The following is a 27,196-nucleotide window of genomic DNA, read 5'->3' as shown; positions in this document are numbered from 1 at the left end:
TGACACACTGTATTCTACGTAGTCCATAAGATACATTATATTATTCATTCAGGCTTTCTCTCTAAAAATCACCTAGAGTAGTCAAACAAAAATTATTGTGTTAGAGTAGCTCCAACGTATAGATTTAAAGAGTATCTAAGAATTAAAGAAAAATATTTTTTAAAAAAAAAAATATGAAGAAAGAAAAAGAAAAAATTCTTAAATGAGAGTTTTAAGAGCATCGTGACATTTTTAAACACCACTAAAAAATGTAAACTTTATTATATAAAGCATTTAACGAAAACTCAATCTCATAGGGATTTTTAACAATTTTCAGATTTTGAGAAAAAAATCAAAAAATATTGCAATATTGTTTTATTGAATAAATGCATCATAAATTGACATAAGACGATGGTCAAAGATGTTTGAACTCTTTTTGTGTCTATTTCTCTAGAGAACATATATTTCATAGTAGTTAGTGCATTCAAGTTCTATTAAATAAACTGTAAAACAATTAGAGACGATACTCATGTATCATGAAAGAGAGTTCAGAGTATATTAATACAAATGTACAATGTGGTTAGAAAATTTTAAACAACATTAAAGAGTGTAAACTTCATTATATACAACATTTACCGAAAACTCAATTTCGTATGGGTCTTAACCTTTAGATTTAGAGAAAAATTAAAAAGCATTTGTTGCATCCTGCACTGACATAGGATGATGCTCAAAGAGGTTTGAAATATTTTTTGTGTCTGTTTCTCTAGAGATTAAAAATTTTGTAGTGGTTAAATTAATTGTTATTCTACTAATTTAAGCAGTATATAAAGTTTTATTAAATTAATTGTTAAACTTTTGAGCGATGACTATGTATCATGAAAGAAAATTTAACATACATTAATGCAATTTATAATGTGGTTATAAATTTTTAAACAACACTAAAAAGTGTAACCTTCAAATTTTGATAAAAATTCAAAAATATGACAATCTTGCTTTATGGAATAGTTGCATCCTAAAGTGACATAAGATGATGGTCAAAGAGGTTTAGAATGTTTTTCGTGTCCGTTTTTTAGAGAATAGAGATGTTATAGTGGAATAGTTGCATCCTAAAGTGACATAGGATGATGGGCAAAGAGGTTTTGTTTGCTTGTCTTTTTCAGTTGCATTTATGAAATATCCTAAAACGAATAAAACTGCCTAATTTATTACTTGTTTTTTCAGTTACCTTAATTAAATATTATTAAATAAATTCGGACATAATGTCATTTAATCAACCAAAAGAACTCATGAGCTATCCTTACGTGCATAATTTTAATAAAGGAGATTTTAAAAAATGCGCATCATTAAAATGTTACCTAAAACATACAACACTAATATATAACATGCATCAATAAAATTAGAATTTGACTCACACAATTGTACGGATATTATTTTCACTTGATTAAATTTAAAAATAATTATTTATTCAAAAAATATTTAAGAATGGCTATATTTTTAAAAATTATATGGTATTATTTGCTCATAACTCATTTGTCATTTGCTAAATTGTTAGAAAAAAATTTTTAGCATAATATAACTCAGTTGTCATTTGCTAAATTTATGGTTTTTATTTATATTTTTATCATTTAATTATAATATTTTTATTTTATATTTGAAAGATAAATGAATTTTCTTTCAAACAAGATTTTTGTAAATGTATTTTTTTAAAAAAATAATCAATTTAAATTGTTATTATCATTGAATATAATTATTTTTGACATAATTTGAGTTTTCGTTTACATCAAAACTTATCATATTTTAGGATAATTTTAATTTAAAGTGTAATTTTCATATTTTTCAAACAAATTCTATAGATATTTTTTAAATATTTTGCTATAATTTTTTTAAAAAAATATTGAGTTACATTTCAAATAAAAAGGTAAAGATATTAAAAATATTCTAATTAAAATATGTAAAATTTAATATAGTTTTAAGGAAATGGTCAAAAAAAAAAATTACACATAAAAAAAATCATAATTTTTGTTAACTGGGCGGATCATTATTTATATGATATCGCACACGAAAGAAAAATTACTGTTTTTACAATTATCTAATTAACTCTATATACTCATTTTTATATTTTTTTATATGATATCACATACTCGTAAAAAAATAGATAGTTTAATATGCAAAAAAAAAATATTTACTTAATAAATATAATATGAAAGAATATTACAAATTCTTCATTTAATAAAATAAATAATTGAAAATTGAAAATTCATATCCGCGCGCGCGGATCAGGGTCTAGTGTACCTTGAAATAGAGTTTAGAATACATTAATATAAATGTATAATGTGGTTAGAAAGTTTAAAGAACACTAAAATGCAAACTTCATTATATAAGAAAATTACCGAAAACTCAATTTCGTAGGGGTTAGTTAACCTTCAGATTTTGAAAAAAAAAAAATGAGAATCTTGTTTTATTGCATAAGTGCATCCTGAACTAAAATAGAATGATGGTTAAAGAGTTTTCAAATATTTGTTGTGTCCATTTCTCTAGAGAATATATATTTTATAATGGTTAATCCCCTGCTTTAAGCAGTATATAAAATTTTATTAAATTAATTATTAAAACATTAGAGCGATGTCTATGTACCATGAAAGAGAGTTTATCATATATTAAAACAAATTTATAATGTAGTTAGAAATTTTTAAGCAACACTAAAAGGTGTAAATTTCAATATATAGAGCATATACCGAAAAAACTCAATTTTGTAGGATAAACCTTGAGATTTTGAGAAAAAATCAAAAATATGATAATGTTGCTTTATTGCATAGTTTCATCTTGCACCGACATAGGATGATAGTCAAAGATGTTTGGAATCTTTTTGTGCCCGTTTCTTTAGAGAATAGAGATTTCATAGTGTTAGTCCACTAATTTAGGCAATATATGAATTTTTATTAAATTAATTGTTTAAAAATTGGAGACGATACTCATGTACCATAAAATGGTGTTTAAAATATATTATTACAGATGTAGAATGTGGTTAGAAAATTTTAAACAACAGTAAAGAGTATAAACTTCATTTATAGAGAATTTACCGACAACCCAATTTCGTAGGGGTGTTAACTTTTAGATTTTGAGAAAAAAAAAACTAAAATATGACAAACTTGTTTTATTGCATAGTTGCATCTTGAACTGACAAATTATGATGGTGAAAAACGTTTGAAATATTTTTTGTGTCCGTTTCTCTGGAGAATAGATATTTATAACGGTTAGTCTACTGATTTAAGCAGTAAACAAGTTTTATAAAATTAATTGTTAAAATATTAGAGGCGATGTCTATGTACCATGAAAAATAGTTTAGCATACATAATTTACAATGTGGTTAGAAATTTTTAAACAACACTAAACAGTGTAAACTTCAATATATAGAGGACTTACCGAAAAACTAAATTTCGTAGGGGTTAACCTTCAGATTTTGATAAAAAAAATTAAAAATATGAAAATATTGCTTTATGGAATAGTTGCATCCAAAAGTGACATAGGATTATGGTAAAAGAGGTTTGAAATCTTTATTGCGTATGTTTCTCTAGAGAATAGAGATTTCATGTTAGTCCACTGATTTAGACAATATATGAAGTTTTTAAATTAATAGTTGAAAAATTAAAGACAATACTCATATACCATGAAATAGATTTTATAATACATTAATACAAATTTATAATGTGGTTAGAAATTTTTAAACATCATTAAACAGAGAAAACTTCATTATATAGAGCAATTATCGAAAATCAAATTTTGTATGGGTGTTAACCTTCAGATTTAGAGAAAAATTAAAAAATTATGACAATCTTGTTTTACTGCATAATTGCATCCTGCACTGACAGAGGATGATGGTCAAAAAGGTTTGAAATATTTGTTTTTGTCTGTTTCTCTAGAGAATAGATATTTATAGTGATTAGTCCAATGATTTAAGCCGTATATAAATTTTTTTAAAATTAATTGTTCAAAAAATTAGAGCGATGTCTAAGTACCATGAAAGAGGTTTATCATACATTATTACAAATGTAGAATGTGCCTAGAAAAGTTTAAGCTACACTAAAGAGTGTAAACATCAATATAAAGAGCACTTACCGAAAAACTTAATTTCGTAGGAGTTAACCTTTAGATTTTGAGAAAAATATGACAATCTTGCTTTATTGCATAGTTGCATTCTGCTGGCATAGGATGATTTTCAAAGAAGTTTGGAATTTTTTTTTTGTATGTTTCTCTGGAGAATAGAGATTTCATAGTGGTTAGTCCACTGATTTAGGAAATATATAAATTTTTATTTAATTAACAGCTAAAAATTAGAGAGAATACTAATGTACCATGAAAGAGAATTTAGAATACATTGATACAAATGTATAATGTGGTTAAAAAAATTTTAAACACCACTAAAAAGTGTCAACTTCATTATATAGAGCATTTAACGAAAACTCAATCTCATATGGATTAACCTTCAGATTTCGAGAAAAATTTAAAAAATATTGCAATATTGTTTTATTGAATAAATGCATCATGAACATACATAAGATGATAATCAAAGAGATTTGAACTCTTTTTTTTTCTATTTCTCTAGAAAATATATATTTTATAGTGGTTAGTGCACTTAAGTTCTATTAAATTAACTGTAAAACAATTAGGGACGATAGTCATGTACCATGAAAGAGATAGTTCAGAATATATTAATACAGATGTAGAATGTGGTTAAAAAGTTTTAAACAACACTAAAGAGTGTAAACTTCATTATATACAAAATTTACCGAAAACTCAATTTCGTATGGGTTAACTTTTAGATTTAGAGAAAAATTAAAAGACATTTTTGAATCCTCCACTGACATAGGATGATGGTCAAAGAGGTTTGGAATCTTTTTTGTGTCTGTTTCTCTAGAGAATATATATTTTGTAGTGGTTATTCCACTGATTTAAGCAGTATATAAAATATTATTAAATTAATTGTTAAACTTTTGACCGATGTCTATGTACCATGAAAGAAAGCTTATGATACATTAATACAATATATATTGTGGTTATAAATTTTTAAACAACACTAAAGAGTGTAACCTTCAGATTTTGATTAAAAAAAATCAAAAATATGACAATCTTGCTTTATGGAATAGTTGCATCCTGAAATGACATAGTATGATGGTCAAAGAAGTTTAGAATATTTTTCGTGTCCGTTTTTCTAGAGAATAGAGATGTCATAGTGGTTAGTCCACTCATTTGGGCAATTTATGAACTTTTATTAAATTAACTGTTAAACAATTAACTGTTAAATTAATTATTAAAAAATTAGAATGATTTCTATGTACCGTGAAAGAGAGTTTATCATATATTATTACAAATTTATAATGTAGTTGGAAATTTTTAAGCAACACTAAAGGGTGTAAATTTCAATATATAGAGCATTTATCGAAAAAACTCAATTTTGTACAAGTTAACCTTCAGATTTTAAGAAAAAATCAAAAATATAAAAATGTTGTTTTATTACATAGTTTTATCTTGCATAGACATATAATGATAGTCAAAGATGTTTGGAATCTTTTTGTGTTCGTTTCTTGAGAGAATAGATATTTCTTACTGTAAGTCCAATCAGGGGTTCTTATATTCTGTTAAGAACTTCATCTTAAATATCCCTCATTAATCATGCTCTTAAAACCTCTTAAAGTATTTATCTCCATATGTCATGTTCTAAATACATGTTCCATATGTTTCTAAAAACTTAATGATTTGATTTAATTATTATTATTTTGATTTAAGTAACTGATCATTTTATGAAACCAACCGATAATGTTGCTCTTATAGCATGATTAATGCGGATCTCTTAGGAGATAATTTTTAATCTAATACTCTCTCTGTTCCTTAATATTACATATTTTAGGAAAAAAATTATTTTAAAAAGATCCATTTTTTACATTTTCAAGACATGTTTTATTAACTAATTGCAAATTTCAAAAAACTTAATTGCACTTACTAAATTGTTATTGGTTTAAAATTATGAAACAAAGATAAACACAAAAAAATATGCAAATTTAATATGTTTTATTAAAACGTGTAAAAAATCTAGAATACGTAACATTAAAAAATAGAGGGAGTATAAAAAAAGTCTAATATAATAAAAGTAGTTTTTAAGAAAAGAGATGTTTTGATCCGCATTAATTATGCTCTTACCTTTCCTTGTTTTTGTGTTGAATGACCAGCTTTGGGTTGAACTTACTTGGCAATATCATGATATTAACAAGATGTATATATGGATGGTCATCATAAACATAAACAACGAAACAGTCAATTACGTTTCAAATCAATATTTGATTATTCACATGATTAACACAGAGTCTTCATTGTTAATTTCCAACGAGCCAACAATTTCTAAGCTGAGACTCACTCGTCTCCCTAAAACTCGACACCTTAGCTAAGCAGAAATGGGTACACTGCATGCTCAGACCTGACCCTGACCCGACCCGTGTAGTCTTTAGCAAATAGCAAACCGGCCCACACTCAACTCCTTTCCCCTGCACCACCAACCCCCATGCACGCGTGCCATCGTCACCTTCAAAGCCACAACCGCAGCTCTCCTCCTCCCCCACTCCTAGCTGCTCCACGAATATCATTCCATCCGGCATCTCCGCCTCTCCTCTCTCCCATCTCTCCTTCACCGCCGCCCACTCCTCCGCTTTCATCACCACCACCGTCCCCTTCTCCTCATCACCGGCGTACATATGGACTAACAAAGGCGCTTCACTTAAATTCTTCACGATCTCCGTCACCGATTCCTTCATCCACCTGTCCAGCTTCTCGCGCGTCACCTCCACCTCTCTACGATCTCTCCCTCCGCTTCTTTTTCCTCCTCTCTGTTTCTCTATCTCCGATACCGCCTCCGCCACAGACGCCGAGATCGTTCCGACGTTGATACGGCGAGTACCATCGCGGTTGATCGGAAACGACGATGGAAGGGATCTCGCATTGTTATCGGACTCCAATATGCCACGGTGCACTAGATAAGTACCACCGTAACCTATTTTTGCATAGGCCATATTTCTTCGGCGGCGGTGAGATAAGATTTCACGTCCAATAAAATTTATATTAATCACAAAACCTAAGACTACAATTCGCCGGATTCGAATTATTAAATATTGTGAAAAGAAGATAGATTAACGATGAGTGTTTCGAGGCGAAGAAAAAAACCAGCGGTGGGATGAATGTGTAACGTAAGAAGATGACTTAAATAACATGCTGACCTAATTAGCTGAGAACTGGTGGACTAGGTGTAATCTGCTGTGGTTGTGTCCAGGTGCACTGTGATTTAAGTATTTGTTTTACTGGTTGTTTATCATTGCATGGGAGTATGATAAAGAAGAAAATCTGGTTGCACGATAGGAAGTCTGTAGTGGATTGTTTCTTATTAAACAGTGGAACGATGTCAATGATTAAAAGACCTTTAATGAAATAACGGCGTTTTTTTTATTTCAGACAGATGCACTATCGGAGTATTTCGTTTGATTTAAGCCGTAGGATTGTAATAAAACGCCCCACAGAGACTCGATCGAACGGTGGTCATGAGACTTAGAAATCTATAGGCACGTGGGAATGTGGTTTGGGTGCGTGGCGGTCTCAGAGTAACACGCGACAGTCGTCTGCTTAACTACGTGGATGTCGTGCTTTACACATGTTTGCCATGTCAACTAAATATATCCACGTTGGAATCAACAATATTTTCATTTTTAAACCATCTGAAATGGATAAACAAACAATATATTATCACGTAATGATTGTGTCAAATATGTGATTTTAAATTTTGGACACTCCTATTTTAGAGGCATCAAGAAAAGAAAGAAAGAAATACAATCTTTATTTCCCAATTTTAATTAATTTCATACCTTTTATTTGATTATTCAACATGTCATTAAACTTTTTTGTGGTATCACAATTTTTGCGTAATTATAATTTTGGTCAAAATCTATAAGCATCAATCCACTTTTATTTGATAAAGCCTCATAGAATAAAACATCGTTAACGAACTAGTGAAAGAAAGAAAAACAAGATATGCTAAAAACATTAAAATATAGTAGACATGAAAAAAAATTACAAAAATGTGAAACGAAAAAAAGGCCAACAGAAGGACACGATAGCGACTCGAACGAAACCAATACCGTTACATGCAATTCTTGCTACATTTTTGAACTAAAATGTTCACTTTCTCAATTAGATAGAGTAAACGTGTGGAGCCAGACGAGGTGTTCCAACTGCGTGTAAAGGTTTTGCCATGAAAAGGTCAGTCTTACTTTCAGAAATGTCCACTTTATCCTCACCAGGCATTGATGACCACGTGAACCCTTGAATCAACCGAGCCAGTAGCATGTACGTCATGGCCGACCCAATATTCGAACCCATGCACCCTCTTCTCCCTGCACTAAATGATATTATATTGAGATCTGGATCGTTCAGCTCGACGTTTTTGTTATCGCCCAAATGTCTCTCAGGGTCGAACTTAAGCGGCTTATCCCACACGTTAGGGTTTCTCCCGATCCCTAAACGACTGATCAGCACGTGACTTCCCTTGGGAATGAAGTAACCGTCCACCAATGCATCGGCGGTCGACATGTGTGGGAGGTTGAACGGTGCCACTGGGTGTAACCGGAACGCCTCTTTCACACAAGCCTTCAAATAGTTGAGATTTGGGAGGTCGGATTCAAGGACCAAGCGGTCCTTTCCAACTATCCTATCGACCTCCTCCACGGCTTTCTGCATGATGTTCGGTTCGTTAATCATCTCCGCCATGGCCCATTCTACCGCATTCGACGGATTATCCACTGTCGCCAACATTAGTTCCTTCACAATCCAACAAAGTAATTAACAGCCAGAAATGTTAGAGATCATAAATTAATAGTTTTTTGTAAAGACAAGTAAAAAAATTTGTCAATGCAAAAGGAAAATTATTTAGAGCCTTCTTATAGAAAAATGATAAAGAATAATATCATATAAAAATTAAAGAGCCGGAATTTTATGTTTATATATAAAAACGTCGAAATTTTCTAGTTATGTATAAAAATGAAAATCTCAACTATGTGGTGTGTATATATATAATTAAGTTGATAAAAATGCATACCGTCACTTGTGCTTTGATCTCTTCGTCCGACAGAGCAGGTTTCCCGTTGGTGTCCTTTGCCAATATAAGCATGTCGAGAAAATCTTGAGGCTCGTTCATCTTCCCATTACGCCATAGGTCGAGTCTTTTGTCGACCAAAGGATCGTTGTACTTACTTACATTCCTCATTGCACCACTCACGACCTTCTCGTGGCCTTCCAAGTCCAAGAACCTTAGCCACGGGACATAATCCGACAATGCAAAGGCGTAAAGATGTGTTACAACCTTAAACAAAGAATCAACATGTTCAATCTCCTCGAACCCCGGTCCAGATCCATCTTCACTTCCTTTGCCAAAATGCCTTACACCAAACAACATCTTCCGAGCTACATTACCGCTGTATTGCCGCACCACATGCCTAACATCAATACCCTCAGAACCCTTACAAAGTTTATTGATGTACCGTACGAGGTTATCGGCCTCTTCGGTTCTCTGCTCGAGCGTCCATCTGAAGCTCTTCTGACACGTCACGTGAGATGCCACCACTCTCCTCATCTTCTTCCACTGTTCGCCTTGTGGCTCTACGGCAATGGTTAAGTACCCGCGGCTGCTGTACTCCGTGCCCATAGTTAGCGGTCTGGTGGCGAAAATGGAGTCTTGCTTCTTCAGAATCTCCCGTGCAATCCGCGGGGATGTCACGGGAATCACGTGAGTATTGGCGAGACGGATACATGCAATATCAGTGTTGAGTTCTCCCATGAGAGAATGTATCCAACGAAACACCGGTTTGTTCCTCCATAGTATTTCCGGTAGGTTTCCAATTATAGGCCAGGGTTTTGGTCCGGAAGGGAGAGGGAGGTTTCTTGTGTATGAAGTCACCAACACGGTTTTCTTCGATTCCTTACGCTTCACTGTGAATGTAAGGATGAGAAAACCTAGAATAAACGCAAGCAATGAGGTGGAGTCGAGCATTGTTACTCAACTTGGGAAAATTATATCTTAGGTTGTGTTGGAGTTTGAATGGAATAGTTTTTATTTGTTTTTGAAGTGAGGTGATGAGGAATTAGCAAGGCTAGCTATATATAGGCACTAGCTCTTGTTGTAATCGGTGGGAGTTAAATGTGCTTTACATGTTGGAAGAAAAACATTCTAAGTTCTAACGAATCCGCGATTTTGTCAATATCTCATGCATATACATGGTAGTTGTTTTTTTCTTGGGTGATAATGCATGTATATTATTAGCCTAAACTCTACAGATAATTTTATAATTATTCCATAACATATTATATATTTCAGTTAGCCAGCCTATAAATTTTTTAAAATACTCAAAGCACGAATAATTAAAATAGAAAGCTAAATCTATTAATTATGAAATTAACTAAAATTTGCAACATTTAAAATTTCCTTCGTAATGAAACTTCCTATGTCAGGTGTACTAAATTCTATAGTATTCTATTCTATAAATGGAGTTAAATATTTCACTAATTTTCGATTCTAAGAGACCATCACCATTGGTTACTTGTGGTCCCGAACAGTTCAGTTATGGTTACTATAAAACGTTTTAAGTATTGAAATTCTCGGCCTTCCGGGAAGCACGATGAAACAACTAAGAATTAGTTTAGACACAGGATCGAAACTTCCCCGATTTGGAACAGTCGGTGAGTCGTACATCACTGGTTGGCTGTAAAAGGAACAACAGTCGACGTCTCGTACATTAGTTGCCGGTCATAAAAGGAACAACAGTCAGTGTCTCGTATACTATTCAATGTCTCGTAATGTGTCAGTCCTTCGGCTTACGACTGTATACCATTTGGCATTTTTGGCGTGTTTGATTTGCTTATCATCAAGTACTCTTATTTAAGAACCGGTTCTTAATTTTTTTAGTTAAAAGTTAAGAGACGAATTCTTATATTCCGCTAAAAAAACTCACCCTAAGAATCCCCAGTAATCATGCTCTTAGAGCACGATTAACGCTGAAACCCCACATGGGGTTTTTCATTTTTTTTTTATTTTCTTTTTTGTTTTTTGTCTGAGTAAAAAAAAAAAAAAAAAAAATTAAATACCAACCAATTGCGGGCCGCCACGTGTCAGTGGGACCCGCAAACAGTTGAAAACTCACCAAAAGTCGGTCTTTATTTTGGCTTCCCTACAATCGATTTTACCCATTTCTGTGGCCTTAGATCATGCTGATGTTATGCATCATCAAATCCTTTTCCATTTTTAGGTAGAGTCACGTTTAAAACACTAGGGGCTTTTCAATAATTGGGCCTATCGAGTTGTAAATAGATGGCCCATGGTTTTGTTATATTTTACTTGTATTTCATCTGGACTACAAAAATCTACTCGCCTTGGTTTGGGCTCATGTTTTGCAAATCCAACCCACAATAATCACTGTATCTTTTATTTGATAGTACTCCCTTATTTATCCATCTTCATTGGTAGGTAGAACGAGTGGTAGTGGACTGGCTGGTTAACCCAATTACGTGGCTTCCTGCTGAATCGTTGAACATTCGTTACGAGCATTTAATAAACAATACAACTAATAAAAAAAAGAATGCGTTTTCTGTTAGATCACACAAGCTTTGAACGTTAGCAGATATCATGTTACCTACCACCAGTCTCTCGATCGCTTACTATATAGATATTCCACATTAAACGTTAAAGAAATAATTTCTGTAAGATCATCAAAAGTTGATACACCAAGCTGATTTATAAACCTCTACACTCTCAATTTCTAGCATACAAAAATAAAAGAAAGTAAGTATGGACTCTTTGCATTTTGCTAATTAATTAATTTTGTCCACCTGAGTAATTAAGATATTTCTTTTGTTAAAACTCTTTTTTTTTTCTTAAACTCTGTGCATGTGATTATTGATCAAACAGTGGGAACAGAGATGGTAATGATTCACGAGGTTCCTTTTCCTCCACAGATCATCACTTCCAAGCCCTTCTCTCTTCTTGGCCAAGGTTAGGTTCCATTTACATGACAATAATGTAATAAAATATCAGCTCACTAATATATATGTTCTTTTTTTTTGTAGGCATCACTGACATCGAGATCCATTTCCTTCAAGTGAAGTTCACGGCCATAGGAGTTTACTTAGATCCTTCAGATGTTAAAACCCATCTTGACAAATGGAAAGGCAAGACCGGAAAGGATCTTGCCGGTGATGACGACTTCTTCGACGCCCTGGCCTCCGGTAAACTTAATCAGTCCATCTTACGTTGCAAACCAATTTTGAATTAGGACTCTCCAGTTAGATAAACTATTTGGTTTAATATTGGTTTTGGCTTTGTGATTTCGATGTTGAAAAGAGTGTGTGTGGTTTACTTCGGCTCAACTGATTATATACCCGGTTTTATTATAAAATATTCGGTATGATACGAGTCAAACAAAATTGAACCGGTTCGGCTGTTATCGGTCCGGTTGATATTTTATTGCTGCAGGGGAGATTGAAAAGGTTATAAGAGTGGTGGTGATAAAGGAAATAAAAGGAGCTCAGTACGGTGTGCAGCTAGAGAATTCGGTGAGAGATCGTTTGGCTGCTGAGGATAAGTACGAGGAAGAAGAAGAAAACGAGCTCGAGAAAGTTGTAGGATTTTTTCAGTCTAAGTACTTCAAGACTCATTCCATCATCACTTACCGTTTCTCAGCCAAAGATGGTATCTGCGAGGTATTATGTCTTAAACGTCTTTTATTTTAAATTGTTTTGAAGTAAAATAACCAGTGAATTTCTCAGCATAGTATAACTGGTTTTATTTTATTGATTGGTGTAAAGATTGGATTTGAGACGGAAGGTAAAGAAGAGGACAAATTGAAAGTAGAGAATGCGAATGTGGTAGGGATGATGCAGAAATGGTACTTGTCTGGAAGTCGAGGAGTTTCACCGTCCACCATCGTCTCCCTCGCCGATTCTCTGTCCGCAGTTTTAACCTAAAACTCCTTATATAAGCCTATATCATCTATGTGTGTGTTTTATGTTGTTGTATTATGTCGTTCTTAAGTGAGACATCGTGTTTGGTTATCTTTATAAAATGTTGAATGGTTGTCTTTATAAAATTCACAGAGCAACGTTGTTAACTAAAATTTGAACAGATACCAAACTTATTGCAGTATGCAGCTGATCCATCCAATCATGATTATTATCGAAATCATTAATTCAAGGGAATTTTCGTCCCTATAACCAAACAGAAAACTCAAATTGAACAACTAACAAAAACTCTCTTCTCTCTCTTTTTTTTTCTTCGTGTTAACACGTAGACTTTGAAAACATTTAAAAAATATAACAATACTGTTTTAATGCATAGTTGCATCATGCACGATGAAGGTTAAAGACGTTTGAAACCTTTGTTATCTCTATTTCTCTAGAAAATAGTGATTTTATAGTGGCTAGTCCACCAATTTAGGGAGTATTATGAAGTTTTACTAAATTAATTGATAAAAAAATAAAACGATGTCCATATACCATGAAAGAAAGTTTAATATACATTAATAGAAATGTAGAATATGTTTAGAAATTTAAAAACAACACCAAATATCACATGCATCAGTATATAGAGAATTTACAAAAAAAACTCAATATTTTCGTAGAGGATTGGTTAACACATAGATTTTGGGAAAAATTCAAAAATATGACAATACTATTTTAATGCATGGTTACATCATGCACTAATATATGATGAATGTCAAAGAGGTTTGAAACTTTTGTTGTCTCATTTTCTCTAGAGAATAGCGATTTTATAGTGGTTCGTCTACCAATTTAGGGAGTATTATAAAGTCTTACTAAATTAATTGATAAAAAATTAAAACGATGTCCATGTACCATGAAAAAGATTTTAATATACATTAATACAAATGTAGAATGTGTTTAAAAATTTTAAAACAACACCAAAGATCACATGCTTGGGTATATAAAGCATTTACCAAAAATGTCAATATTTTCGTAGGGGTTAACACATAGATTTTGAAAAAAAATCAAAAATATTACAATATTGTTTTAAAGCATGGTTACATTATGTACTAACATATGATGAAGGTTAAAAAGGTTTGGAACTTTTATTGTCTCCGTTTTCCTAGAGAATAACGATTTTATAGTGTTCATCCACCAATTTATGGAGTATTATGAAGTTATACTAAATTAATTTCTAAAAAACTAAAATGATTCCCATGTACCATGAATGAAAGTTTAATATACATTAATACAAATGTAGAATTTGTTTAGAAATTTCAAAACAACACTAAAGATCATAGAGATACCAAAAACTTCAATATTTTCGTAGGGGTTATATAGATTTTGAGAAAAATTCAAAAATATGACAATATTGTTTTAATGCATAGTTGCATGCTTCACTAACATATGATGAAGGTCAAAGAAGTTTGAAACTTTTGTTGTCTCCGTTTCTCTAGAGAATAGCGATTTTATAGTGTTTAGTCCACCAATTTAGGTAGTATTATGAAGTTTTACTAAATTAATTGATAAAAAAATTAAAACGATGTCCATGTACCATGAAAAAGAGTTTAATATACATTAATAAAAATGTATAATGTGTTTAGAAATTTTAAAACAATACTAAAGATCATAGGCTTCAGTATATAGAGCATCTACAGAAAAGTTTAATATTTTCGTAGGGGGTTAACACATAGATTTTGAGAAAAATTAAAAAATATGAAAAATACTATTTTAATGCATAGTTTCATCATGCACTAACATATGATGAAGGTCAAATAAGTTTGGAACCTTTATTATCTTCATTTCTATAGAGAATATCGATTTTATAGTGGTTAGTCCACCAATTTAGGGAGTATTATGAAGTTTTACTAAATTAATTGATAAAAAATTAAAAAGATGTCCATGTACCATGAAAGAGAGTTTAATATACATTAATACAAATGTAGAATGTGTTAGAAATTTTAAAACAACACTAAAGATCATAGGCCTCAGTGTATAGAACATTTACCGAAAAACTCAATATTTTAGTAGAGGTTAACACATCGATTTTGTTTTTTTTTAAAATGATAATACTGTTTTAATGCATAGTTGTATCATGTACTAAAAAATGATGAATGTCAAAGTGGTTTAGAACCTTTGTTATCTCCGTTTTTCTAGAAAATATCGATTTTATAGTGGTTAGTCCACTAATTTAGGGAGTATTATGAAGTTTTACTAAATTAATTGATAAAAAATTAAAACGATGCACATATACCATGAAGGAGAGTTTGATATACATTAATACAAATATAGAATATGCTTAGAAATTTTAAAACATCACCAAATATCAAATGCATCAGTATAGAGAGAATTTACCAAAAAACCTCAATATTTTCGTAGGGGTTAACACATAGATTTTGAAAAAAAATCAATAATATGACAATACTGTTTTAATGCATAGTTGCATCATGCACTAACATGTGATGAAGGCCAAAGAGGTTTGGAACCTTTGTTGTCTCCGTTTCTCTAGAATATAGCGATTTTATAGTGGTTAGTCCACCAATTTATGGAGTATTATGAAGTTTTACTAAATTAATTGATAGAAAATTAAAAGGATTCCGATGTACCATAAAATATAGTTTAATATACATTAATACAAATGTATAATATGTTTAGAAATTTAAAAACAACACCAAAGATCACATGCATCAGTATATAGAGAATTTACCAAAAAAAACTCAATATTTTCGTAGGAGCTTAATACATAGATTTTGAGAAAAGTTCAAAAATATGACAATACTATTTTAATGCATGGTTACATCATGCACTAGCAAATGATGAATGTCAAAGATGTTTGGAACTTTTGTTGTCTCATTTTCTCTAAAGAATAGAGATTTTATAGTGGTTCGTCTACCAATTTAAGGAGTATTATAAAGTTTTACTAAATTAATTGATAAAAAAAATAAAACGATGTCCATGTACCATGAAAGAGAGTTTAATATACATAAATAAATATTTAGAATGTGTTTAGAAATTTTAAAACAACACCAAATATCACAGGCTTCAGTATATAAAGCATTTACCAAAAATGCCAATATTTTCGTAGATTTTGAGAAAAAATCAAAAATATTAAAATATTGTTTTAAAGCATGTTTACATCATGCACTAACATATGATGAAGGTTAAAAAGGTTTGAAACCTTTGTTGTCTCCGTTTCTCTTGAGAATAGCGATTTTATAGTGTTCATCCACCAATTTATGGAGTATTATGAAGTTATACTAAATTAATTTCTATAAAACTAAAACGAGTCTCATGTGCCATGAACGAGAGTTTAATATACATTACTACAAATGTAGAATTTGTTTAAAATTTTTAAAACAACACTAAAGATCATAGAGATCAGTATATAAAGCATTTACCAAAAACTTCAATTTTTTTCATAGGGGTTAACATATATATTTTGATAAAAATTCAAAAATATGACTATACTGTTTTAATGCATAGTTGCATCATGCACTAACATATGATGAAGGTCAAAGAGGTTTGAAACCTTTGTTACCTCCATTTCTCTATAGAATAGCGATTTTATAGTGGTTAGTCCACCAATTTTAGGAGTATTATGAAATTTTACTAAATTAATTGATAAAAAAATTAAAATGATGTCCATGTATCATGAAAGAGAGTTTAATATATATTAATACAAATGTAGAATGTGTTTAGAAATTTTAAAACAACAATAAAGATCATAGGCTTCAGTATATAGAGCATTTACAGAAAAACTCAATATTTTTGTAGGGGTTAACACATAGATTTTGAGAAAAATTCAAAAATATGACAATACTATTTTGATGCATAGTTGCATGCTGCACTAACATATGACGAAGGTCAAAGAGATTTGGAACCTTGATTGTCTCCGTTTCTCTAGAGAATAGCGATTTTATAGTGGTTAGTCCACTAATTTAAGAAGTATTATGAAGTTTTACTAAATTAATTCATAAAAAATTAAAATGATGCTCATATACCATGAAATAGAGTTTAATATACATTAATAAAAATGTAAAATGTGTTTAAAATTTTTAAAACAACACTAAAGATCATAGACTTCAGTGTATAGAGCATTTACCGAAAAACTGAATATTTTCATAGGGGGTTAAAATAGATTTTGAGAAAAAATTCAAAAATATGAAAATATTGTTTTAATGCATAGTTTCATCATAGACTAACATATGATGTAGGTTAAAGAAGTTTGGAACTTTTGTTATCTCCGTTTCTCTAGAGAATATCAATTTTATAGTGGTTAATCTACCAATTTATGAAGTATTATGAAGTTTTACTAAATTAATTGGTAAAAAATTAAAACGATGTCCATGTACCATGAAAGAGAGTTTAATATAAATTAATACAAACGTATAATGTGTTTATAAATTTTAAAACAACACTAAAGATCATAGGCTTCAGTGTATAAAGCATTTACCGAAAAACTCAATGTTTTTGTATGGGTTAACACATAGATTTTGAGAAAAACTAAAAAATATGAAAATATTGTTTTAATGCATAGTTGCATCTTTCATCAGTGTATAAAGCATTTACCGAAAAACTCAATGTTTTTGTATGGGTTAACACATAGATTTTGAGAAAAACTAAAAAATATGAAAATATTGTTTTAATGCATAGTTGCATCTTTCGTGAAGGTCAAAGAGGTTTGGAACCTTTGTTATCTCCGTTTCTCTAGAGAATAGCGATTTTATAGTGGTTCGTCCACCAATTTAGGAAGTTTTATGAAGTTATGCTAAATTAATTTTTAAAAAAATAAAACGATTCTTATGTACCATGAAATAGAGTTTAATATACATTAATACAAATGTATAATGTGTTTATAAATTTTAAAACAACACTAAAGATCATAGATTTTAGTGTATAGAGCATTTACCGAAAAATCAATATTTTCGTAGGGGGTTAGGTTAACACATAGATTTTGTGAAAATTTTAAAAATATGACAATATTATTTTAATGAATAGTTGCATTATGCACTAACATATGATGAATGCCAAAGATGTTTGAAACCTTTGTTATCTATGTTTCTCTAGAGAATATCGATTTTATAGTGGTTAGTCCATCATCTTAGAGAATATTATAAAGTTTTATTAAATTAATTGATAAAAAATTAAAATGATGCCCATGTACCATGAAAAATAGTTTAATATACATTAATACAGATGTAGAATGTGTTTAGAAATTTTAAAACAACACAAAATATCACATGTTTCGGTCTATAGAACATTTATCGAAAAAACTCAATATTTTCATAGGGGTTAACAAATAATTTTTGAGAAAAATTAGAAAAATATGACAATAATGTTTTAATGCATAGTTTTTTTTTTAAAGAATGTGAAATTTATTAAAATTAAAAAAGACCAATGTACAACAATAAATACATAGATGTATTCGGATAACCAAAACGGAGGTACTAAATCAACATATTTACATTTATTTCTTTTTTTTTTTTTTGTAACTGGCTTCAACATTTATTTCATTCAAAATCGAACTTTGTCCGAACTAAAGGCTGATCGAACCGAATCGATCAGAACCTGTTATAATTTCGGTTTTACATTCCCCCACAACAACAAACCTAACCCGGAAAACAAATTACAGATTACAGAACAATAACTGTGGATGAAACTCCCCTAATTTGTAAGTGAATTCACAAAAAACAAAATATTATGAACCAAATTAAACGAGGAAACCGCATTTAAGCAAAGTTACAAAAAACTCCGAAGCAAGCATGCCGTATCAGGCTCATTACCAATTACCATATTATCCTAGTAACGCTGTGTTACGCTGCGACCGTCCCGTCATCATCCCGAAGGAAACCATCGGCCAGAGTTTGATGTAGAATGAGTGGTTGTCTACAAGTAGGACAAGAGGAATGCGACCGCAACCAAGTGTCGATGCACTTCACGTGGAAGCCATGGTTACATTTCGGCAAAACCCTAACCTTTTCTCCCTCCACAAACTCTCCTAAGCAGATCAAACACTCCGTGGCTTTCGTCTTAAGCTCCGAGCTGTATGAATAAACGGGGATCCGCTTTAAATCCCGTTTCTTGATCCCCTTTGGTACGTTTGCGTGTGGGTTGGAGTGAGTTGGATCTTCGTTAGGCGTGGATCTCCTTGTGCAGCGCAAGACACATCGCAAGACCGAATTGAGGCCAAGGGCACAGATCAAGGCGCATAGAAGAGCCGCTAGGATAATCACCATGTTTGTATCCAAGGTAGACATATTCTTGTCGTCGCTGTTAGAGCCTCCTAAAGTTCTAGGGTTTGCATCAGTAGCTGATATTGTCGAGCTTGCTTGCGTCTCAAGCAAAAACCTGCCCATCTTTCTTGTTTTTCTAGGTACGAGGGTAGCTTCTCTTTCTCTTCTCTCTTTTTTTTTTTATTCCTCTGGCTTGACCTTTGATTCCTACCTGAAACTCAAAGACCAATAAATTTCATTCTTGATAAATCCATGGAGGTATCAAAGCTCAATTATTTTTTCTGTTATGTTTCTTTGTGAATGGTTGGATGTTTTCTTTTGAGTTTTACACGGGAAAGGAAGTACAACTGTCGTATAACTAATAGGTGTACATAAATGAGCGAGAGAGAGAGAGAGAGAGAGAGAGAGAGAGAGAGAGAGAGAGAGAGAGAGAGAGAGAGAGAGAGAGAGAGAGAGAGAGAGAGAGAGAGAGAGAGAGAGAGAGAGAGAGAGAGAGAGAGAGAGAGAGAGAGAGAGAGAGAGAGAGAGAGAGAGAGAGAGAGAGAGAGAGAGAGAGAGAGAGAGAGAGAGAGAGAGAGAGAGAGAGAGAGAGAGAGATGATAATTTATGGTTAGATTTTCTGTATATTATATTTATATTTAAAAGAGAGAAACTGTGGCTTATATTTTGTTAGATTTGTTAGATTAGTAATAGGGACAAATATACAGGACATGGCCAAAAAGACAACTAATAATGCAGAATATATCGTTGAGTAGATATTTAAAATTGACGTATAACAAACACAAAATCAGTGGTCTTAAGAGCTTTGGAATCAAGACAAAGGGATACCACTCGCATTTAGAAAGGAATTAGTGAGAAACCGAGGAATTAATAAAAGAAGCATCCAAACTTGTCTTTTGGTGCTATATATGTTGGGGTATCAGATTCTCAACTAATCATGGTAAATTCATACAACTGGATTTTATTCCGTATTTTACATTAATGGTTACAATTTCTATTTCATACATATTGAGTATTAATATATGTAGTGGTTGAGTGCAGTTGCATTTTAAGATGTGTAATTAACTAGACGAGAGTCCACTAAATATTTAAAGAAACAAAAAGATGAACTTGTGTTGATTTGCAAACTAAACCAGCATCTATTGTTTACTATATGGTTTATAGAACTGATTGAGTCTTTAGAAATGCAACTATTAGCTGGATGTAAACTTTTTGCCAGTTTTCGTGGAAAGCAATCAGTTATCAAAAGATCAATATTGGAGATAATGACATATAGTTAGAGATATATCCTAGAGTTATTAGATAAGTCCTATTATACTCATAGATAAAAATGTCGACTCATGTATATATTGTGTATCTTGTAAACATATCAATACAACAGAACATTCTTCTCTTTCGTGTGTGGTTTTACATGGTATCAGAGCACTTTTCTGAGACCTAGAATTAAAATTTTCTTTCAAATTTGTTTATGGCTGACGACAGTTCGTCTGTTCAGACCCCTGGGTCAGTTACTACGGTTTCTAAAACATCAGTGCCGTCTCCATATGCGTTACATGCTTCAGATAATCCAGGAAGTCTCATCACGTCGGTGACACTTACTGGTGACAACTACAATGAATGGTCGACGGAGATGACTAATGCTCTTCAAGCTAAGAGAAAGATCGGGTTTATCGATGGTTCGATAGTTAAGCCGTCCACAGGAGATCCTAATTTGGAACTTTGGCTATCAGTAAACTCCATGATAGTTGGATGGATCCGTTCGTCCATTGAGCCTCGTGTGTGTTCCACAGTCACGTTCATCTCGGATTCCTACAAGTTGTGGGAGAATTTGAAGAAGAGATTTTCTGTTGGTAATAAGGTGCGTGTGCACTCCTTGAAAGCACAAATTGCTGCTTGTCGTCAAGATGGTCAGTCCGTATTGGAGTATTTTGATCGCTTGTCCACAATGTGGGAAGAACTGGCTAAGTATAAGCCGCTGTTGAATTGTTCCTGTGGAGCAGAACAGAAGTTTGAAGAAGAACGTGAAGAAGAAAGAGTTCATAAGTTCTTAATGGGTCTTGATGATTCAAGATTCGGTGGAGTTTGTTCCGGTATAATTGCCTCTGATTCAGCTCTTGATATTGGTGAAGTTTATGCAAAAATCATTCGAGAAGAGCATCGACTTTTGTTGAAACGAGACCAGGAGCAACAACAGTCTGCGATTGGTTTTACTACTCGATATGATACACCTACTCAGTCTTCACCAGCACGAGGCAGTACAGAATCAAATCAAAATCGTCCACGACAAGGAAGTCTCCTTTGTTCTCACTGTGGTCGTTCGGGCCATGAGAAATCGAATTGCTGGCAATTAGTTGGTTTTCCCGACTGGTAGGAGGAACGCTCGTCAGGTAGAGGTGCTGGTCGAGGTGGAAACAGAGGAGGTCGTCGTGATAACAATCCCTCCGGAGGCAGAGGTCGTGGCGCTGGTGATTACAATCAAAACAAAGCACCTGGCAAAGCGCACGCGACAACAGCAAATGCATCTGTGTTTCCTGAGTTCACAACAGAACAATGGAACACGTTGACACAGTTGATAGAGGAAAGAGCAAATACCAGTAATACTCAGAAACTAGCTGGTAAGACCATTATAGGTGACATTATTCTCGACACTGGCGCTTTACACCACATGACAGGAAACGTTACACTCCTGACAGAGATCAAACGTATCTCACCATGCTCTGTCAACTTTGCATATGGGAACTCTACTCTTGCGACTCATATAGGACTCTTGTCCATCTCGGACAAGATTACTCTTAATGATGTCTTATTTGTTCCCAATCTAAACTGTTCTTTGATCTCATTTTCGAGACTGTTAAAACAGACAAATTGCTTTGCATTGTTGTCTGATACGTTGTGTGTTTTACAGGACCGTTTCACCAGGAACCTGATTGGAGCCGGTGAAGAGCATGGTGGGGTTTATCATTTCAAGGATGTTGTTGCTGCTGAAGCTCATCGAGTGTCTGGTTCAGTGGATCAGAATTTGTGGCATCAAAGGCTTGGACATCCTTTGTTTTCGGTGTTATCGCATTTACCTTTGTGTTTTTCGAATAATAAGTCTGTGGCTCCTAGTCCGTGTGACATCTGTTTAAGGGCCAAACAGACAAGAGATATTTTTTATGGAAGTTTTAATAAAGCAATTGAGTGTTTTTCTTTGATTCATTGCGATGTCTGGGGACCGTACAGAGTTCCATCATCTTGTGGGGCTGTCTATTTTCTTACCATTGTTAGATTCGGGTTTATTATGGGCTTCCAACTCAAAACCAATTGGCAATTAGTGGATTGGCCCTAACCCTTTATATATTAGTTAATGTCCCATTGATTTTCCAATGTGGGATACATATCCCTTAATACCCCTCCTCGAAATGATGGCTCTTATTGGCCAGAAATCTCGGAAACTTTTTAAGACAGTTATACTCGGTCGAACGAGTCAATTACGACCTATATACCCGATCGGGTAGGGTTAATATTAATTAGGGGTTTAACTTATTAGGATCTGGGCTCTCGTTTTACAATCAACAGTATAGGATAGGAAATAATGTGACTTACTGATTTTATATCTTCTGACATATAGGTTAAAGTTACCAAAAGTATGCAAAGTATTAGTTGGATTTGAAGCGGATGGTCTAAATAAAGGGGAGAAAGAAGGATGTGGGTGGACTCTTTGGTCCACATATAAGCAACGTCCAATTAAACACACACTGATGTACAAATCATATAGATGCACATGTTCACGTCAAGAGACACAAATACTTGTCTCTATTAGATCCACTGGCTCAAAATTTTCAAATATTACTCCATAAGACTCATAAATGATTTTTTAAATATGATTGTTAAATTTCCATATATGAAGTGAGATGGCATCGAGAATAATATGCAAAATATATGATACGGTATTAGGTCCAAATATGGTCATCTGATGATTGTAGTTTGTTCATTTTCAGAAAACATCTCAGCGCATATTTATCTATGAGAAGTTATTGTATAGGCTTTGTGGGTATAGTAGCTAGCTCTAGATTTAGTCAGCAGATTGAAATAGTTAGGTTTAATAATTAAAGCGTTAAAAGCTACAATCAATCATGCTCGTATCACAACCCAAACTATAATAAAATCAAACCTGCAAAAATGGTGAATATGACTGAAAGTATGACTAAATCTATTTTTGTTAGGTTAGATTTCGATGTAGTTCGCTTAATCGTGAAACCAGATCAACTAAGAGTTGTAAACTTGTAATCTAATGTGTTGACTGTTTTGAAAAGTTTCATTAGTAGCTAAATATCAGTTTCACTTTTCAAGCATCAGGAGTTTGTTTGTGCAGGCCTCGATGGGCCTAAATCATGGTTCCATCATAGCCCATTTCAGAGGCGGCTGATAAACTGATAATTGATCGAGAGTCTGTTACCGGAAACAACGGACGGTCCCATGTTCTCTATGTTCGGTTTCATACGCCGAGTACGTCTGCTTCTGATTATGTCATCTCACATATCTTTTCTTCCTTAGTATTTATATAGTTATTCCCAAGTAACTTATGAGATATATACACTAACAAAAAATGTAACAAAGAACAACTTTAAGAATCTATATGATTGATTCAAGTGTGCAACAAACTTCATTTCTTTTGATTCGTAATTACTCTAACGTAGAGCTTAAAAAACAATATTGTAAGACTGATACGATTTTCATGATTAAAGTAAAGTTAAACCCAACTGTAGATTGAAACGAAGGGGTCCATGTCGTATAAGCCGTTAGGATAGTTAAGCGCCAAACAGAATTGCATGTGAGGTTTTTTCATCATACATAACTTTATAAACGGAATTCCTGGAAAATAAACGTAAGCTTCTTCGCTCATAAGAGAAGTGATACTACTTATGCACTGGTGAACTCCCTATATAAGTAACGTCTTGAACGAACTAGCAACATATCACTCAACTTCCACTTCTTTCCTCCTAATCTTTTGCCCCAGTAAAATGATGAATCTCACAAAAATTTCTCATGTTTTAGTTATTTCACTATGCACCCTCACCTTCTGCTTCTGCCGGATAAACTCCTACGACAACGGGGGCTGGGAGAGAGGCCACGCCACTTTCTACGGCGGAGCTGATGCATCCGGCACAATGGGTACTTTAAACATCATCACCAATTAATCACAAATGGATGCTTTTAAGATATTACAATAAACATTATAAGTATTGACGTTTTGTAGGAGGTGCGTGTGGGTACGGTAACTTATACAGCCAAGGCTACGGACTGCAAACCGCGGCGCTGAGCACGGCTTTGTTCAGAAGCGGTCAGAGGTGTGGTGCTTGTTTTGAACTACGTTGTGTGGACGATCCTCAGTGGTGCCTCGCTGGTTCCATCATCGTCTCGGCTACAAACTTCTGTCCACCAAACTATGCCTTAGCCAACGATAATGGTGGTTGGTGCAACCCTCCCCTTCAGCACTTTGACTTGGCCCAGCCTGCCTTTCTCCAGATCGCTCAGTACCGAGCTGGGATCGTTCCCGTCGCATTCAGAAGGTAAAAAACCACCCTACCATAGTGCAAAAGTACAAGTATTTTTTAATAAGAAAACATTAATATTTTGAGAAATTTCCTCAGATAACACTAGATTATGTTTGATTAAGAGCTTCTCCATCGGCGGGATGGGAAGGAGATGGGAAGAGTATGTAACCCAAAAAGAAATAACAAAAATATTCAAAAGTAGGAGAGAAGGATGTCAAAGGTTCTGCAAACCCAATCTTTTAGAAACCTTAAAAAGCTTTTGATGACACATGTTATGTTTTCATTAGCCAATAATTATCCATAACAATTAAGTTTAAATGTATAAACAAAATACATTAAAATACTATTTTTTTTATTTGTTAACAATCTCAAAACAGCATCCCACTGATGGAGATGCTCTACATATGCAGAAAATTCTCAAAATATCAATTTTTAAAATATAAAAGACATTTATATTTCGGTTTAGTTTGCATGGTTCATATTTGGAGATTTGTCATCCTATTTTTGTCATGTACTGATAGTAATTAACATGCAGGGTTCCATGTGAGAAACCTGGAGGGATAAGGTTTACTATAAACGGGAACTCGTACTTTGATCTGGTGCTGATCACAAACGTGGGTGGTGCTGGAGATGTTATGGCCGTAGCCCTGAAAGGATCAAAGACTAATAAGTGGCAATCCATGTCGAGAAACTGGGGACAAAATTGGCAAAGCAACAGTTACCTCAGAGGTCAAAGCCTCTCTTTTCAAGTCACTACGAGCGATGGCCGGAGTGTTGTGAGCTACGATGTTGTCCCTAGGGATTGGCAGTTCGGTCAAACTTTTGAAGGAGGACAATTCTAAATTCTGTATGAGGAGAACATTAATAGATATACACAACAAGAGTCAAATGATTGTGTTTAAGACAAAGTCTGTACGCTACTCTTTTATAGTCATAAGAAATGCGCTGAAGAAATTAATGTAGTAGTTGGAAAAAAAAATTAATTATATACTTTGCATATGTCCGTCTAGTACCAGGTCGTTAACAACAAGAAAATACTACAAACCGTATAATAAAATTAAGGCAAAAATACAAATGCATCTCATGATATAGCAGGTACTCATTTCTCATAATACGTGATTTTTTTTGAAAATTTAAAATAAATTGTTGACATACAAATCCTTAAAATTAAAAAGGCTCAAAGGCCAACATGTAACGTACATGATAATAGACTATAGAATTTGATATTTACAGTTTTCTACAAAGAGTTACATTTTCTTAAAAATAAAGAATATCTATAGGAAAAATTTCTTTGGTCATACATGACATTTCATGAGGATGGTGACAAAGATAGTAGTCTATTGTTAAGTCTTGACGTCGTTGATTCTCTTGCTGGGCCCAGACGCCGGAACTGACCCTTTTGGAAGAACGTTCAACACCAACGACCCGTATATTCCGGCTACATAGACTCCCGGAGAAGACGAATATCCCGCCATGAAGTGATCATCCTCGCTTTCGCACCCCACCACCGTCGCCAGCTTCCCTTTGACCGTCTTAGAGAGAGCAGATACCTCTCCAGAGATGATGACGCCATCTGTCACCGGTAAAAATTCTTCTCCTGGAATATTTCTAGCCGTTGAGAATGAAACAAGCTGAGAAACGGATGTGAGCAAAATAAGAATCAAAGCTCCGTATCTATCCATTCTTTTGTAAGAAGTGAGCACTCTGTTTGATTTTTCTTCTTCGTGGATGTGTTATTTGATGAAGATCAGTGAAAGTGCATGTGTCTATATATAGAAAGTCAGAGAGAGGTCACTAGGTCAGTCAATGATAACGCGGCAACTGTCGGACTCAAAAGAGTGGAAAGAGTCAAATTAGAAGAAAAAAAGAGAGTTAAAGAATAGGTCATGTAGTTTCCGGTCCAACTAAAATGTCACCAAGTAGTATAACTATAACATCAATTATACGTTAGTAAGGCTTTGACTTGTGTAACAGCCGCGATTGTGGGAGTTTGCGAATACGGTTGGTTGCAGTTTTAAGCGGTTTAAAGAGATTTGTACAATTGGTATTGCGGTTAAAAATTGGTGCGTTTTCGAAATATTTATGACTGGTCAACCACTAAATACAACATCGGTTAAATAATAAATTAACAATATTTATATTTTATATAATCATAAAAATATTAAACATCATAATATTATAATAAATATAAAAATTATATTTATTCCGCTGTTCCGCTTTCCGCAACCGCCCGCAACCGTAAATGTTAGCTGAAACCGGTTTTTGAATTTAAAAGGTTTAGAGTGGTTTGAACTGATTTGAATCGGTCTAGAGTGGTTTGAGCGATTGTTGCAACACGGCAATAACCGCTAGTAAGGGCAAAAGCTGGGTTTCGCATAGCGGAGAAAC

General features: G+C 33.2%; 6 protein-coding genes across 6 annotated transcripts; 2 read left to right on the top strand and 4 right to left on the bottom strand.

Moving 5' to 3' along the window:
* Positions 1–6,292: 6,292 nt before the first annotated feature.
* On the bottom strand, positions 6,293–7,418 carry BNAC09G50070D. The gene has a single exon (XM_013886019.3). It carries the CDS (start codon positions 7,035–7,037, stop codon positions 6,348–6,350), a length of 690 nt encoding a protein of 229 aa, XP_013741473.1. The 5' UTR covers positions 7,038–7,418; the 3' UTR covers positions 6,293–6,347.
* Positions 7,419–7,961: 543 nt separating this feature from the next.
* Positions 7,962–10,523, bottom strand: LOC106444566 (phenylalanine N-monooxygenase). Its single transcript, XM_013886020.3, has 2 exons — positions 9,110–10,523; positions 7,962–8,832 (listed from the first exon to the last, which is right to left on the bottom strand). Exons 1-2 carry the CDS (start codon positions 10,058–10,060, stop codon positions 8,206–8,208), a joined length of 1,578 nt encoding a protein of 525 aa, XP_013741474.1. The 5' UTR covers positions 10,061–10,523; the 3' UTR covers positions 7,962–8,205.
* Positions 10,524–11,594: 1,071 nt separating this feature from the next.
* LOC106440667 (probable chalcone--flavanone isomerase 3) lies at positions 11,595–13,148 on the top strand. The gene is made up of 5 exons (XM_013882393.3): positions 11,595–11,845; positions 11,972–12,055; positions 12,130–12,288; positions 12,536–12,762; positions 12,868–13,148. Coding segments are annotated over exons 1-5 (630 nt in total). The 5' UTR covers positions 11,595–11,844; the 3' UTR covers positions 13,027–13,148.
* A 5,383-nt stretch (positions 13,149–18,531) lies between these two features.
* LOC106440668 (RING-H2 finger protein ATL73-like) lies at positions 18,532–19,721 on the bottom strand. The gene has a single exon (XM_013882394.3). It carries the CDS (start codon positions 19,392–19,394, stop codon positions 18,852–18,854), a length of 543 nt encoding a protein of 180 aa, XP_013737848.1. The 5' UTR covers positions 19,395–19,721; the 3' UTR covers positions 18,532–18,851.
* Positions 19,722–24,212: 4,491 nt separating this feature from the next.
* On the top strand, positions 24,213–25,699 carry LOC106444568 (expansin-A2). Its single transcript, XM_013886022.3, has 3 exons — positions 24,213–24,425; positions 24,511–24,823; positions 25,344–25,699. Exons 1-3 carry the CDS (start codon positions 24,275–24,277, stop codon positions 25,648–25,650), a joined length of 771 nt encoding a protein of 256 aa, XP_013741476.2. The 5' UTR covers positions 24,213–24,274; the 3' UTR covers positions 25,651–25,699.
* Positions 25,700–25,911: 212 nt separating this feature from the next.
* LOC106444569 lies at positions 25,912–26,490 on the bottom strand. Its single transcript, XM_013886023.3, has one exon. The coding sequence runs from the start codon at positions 26,488–26,490 to the stop codon at positions 26,152–26,154; it is 339 nt and encodes a 112-aa protein (XP_013741477.1). The 3' UTR covers positions 25,912–26,151.
* Between the last annotated feature and the right edge of the window lie 706 nt (positions 26,491–27,196).

This window comes from Brassica napus, chromosome C9, assembly GCF_020379485.1.
Source record: "Brassica napus cultivar Da-Ae chromosome C9, Da-Ae, whole genome shotgun sequence".
NCBI lineage: Eukaryota > Viridiplantae > Streptophyta > Magnoliopsida > Brassicales > Brassicaceae > Brassica > Brassica napus.
This window is presented reverse-complemented; position numbering and strand designations above follow the sequence as displayed.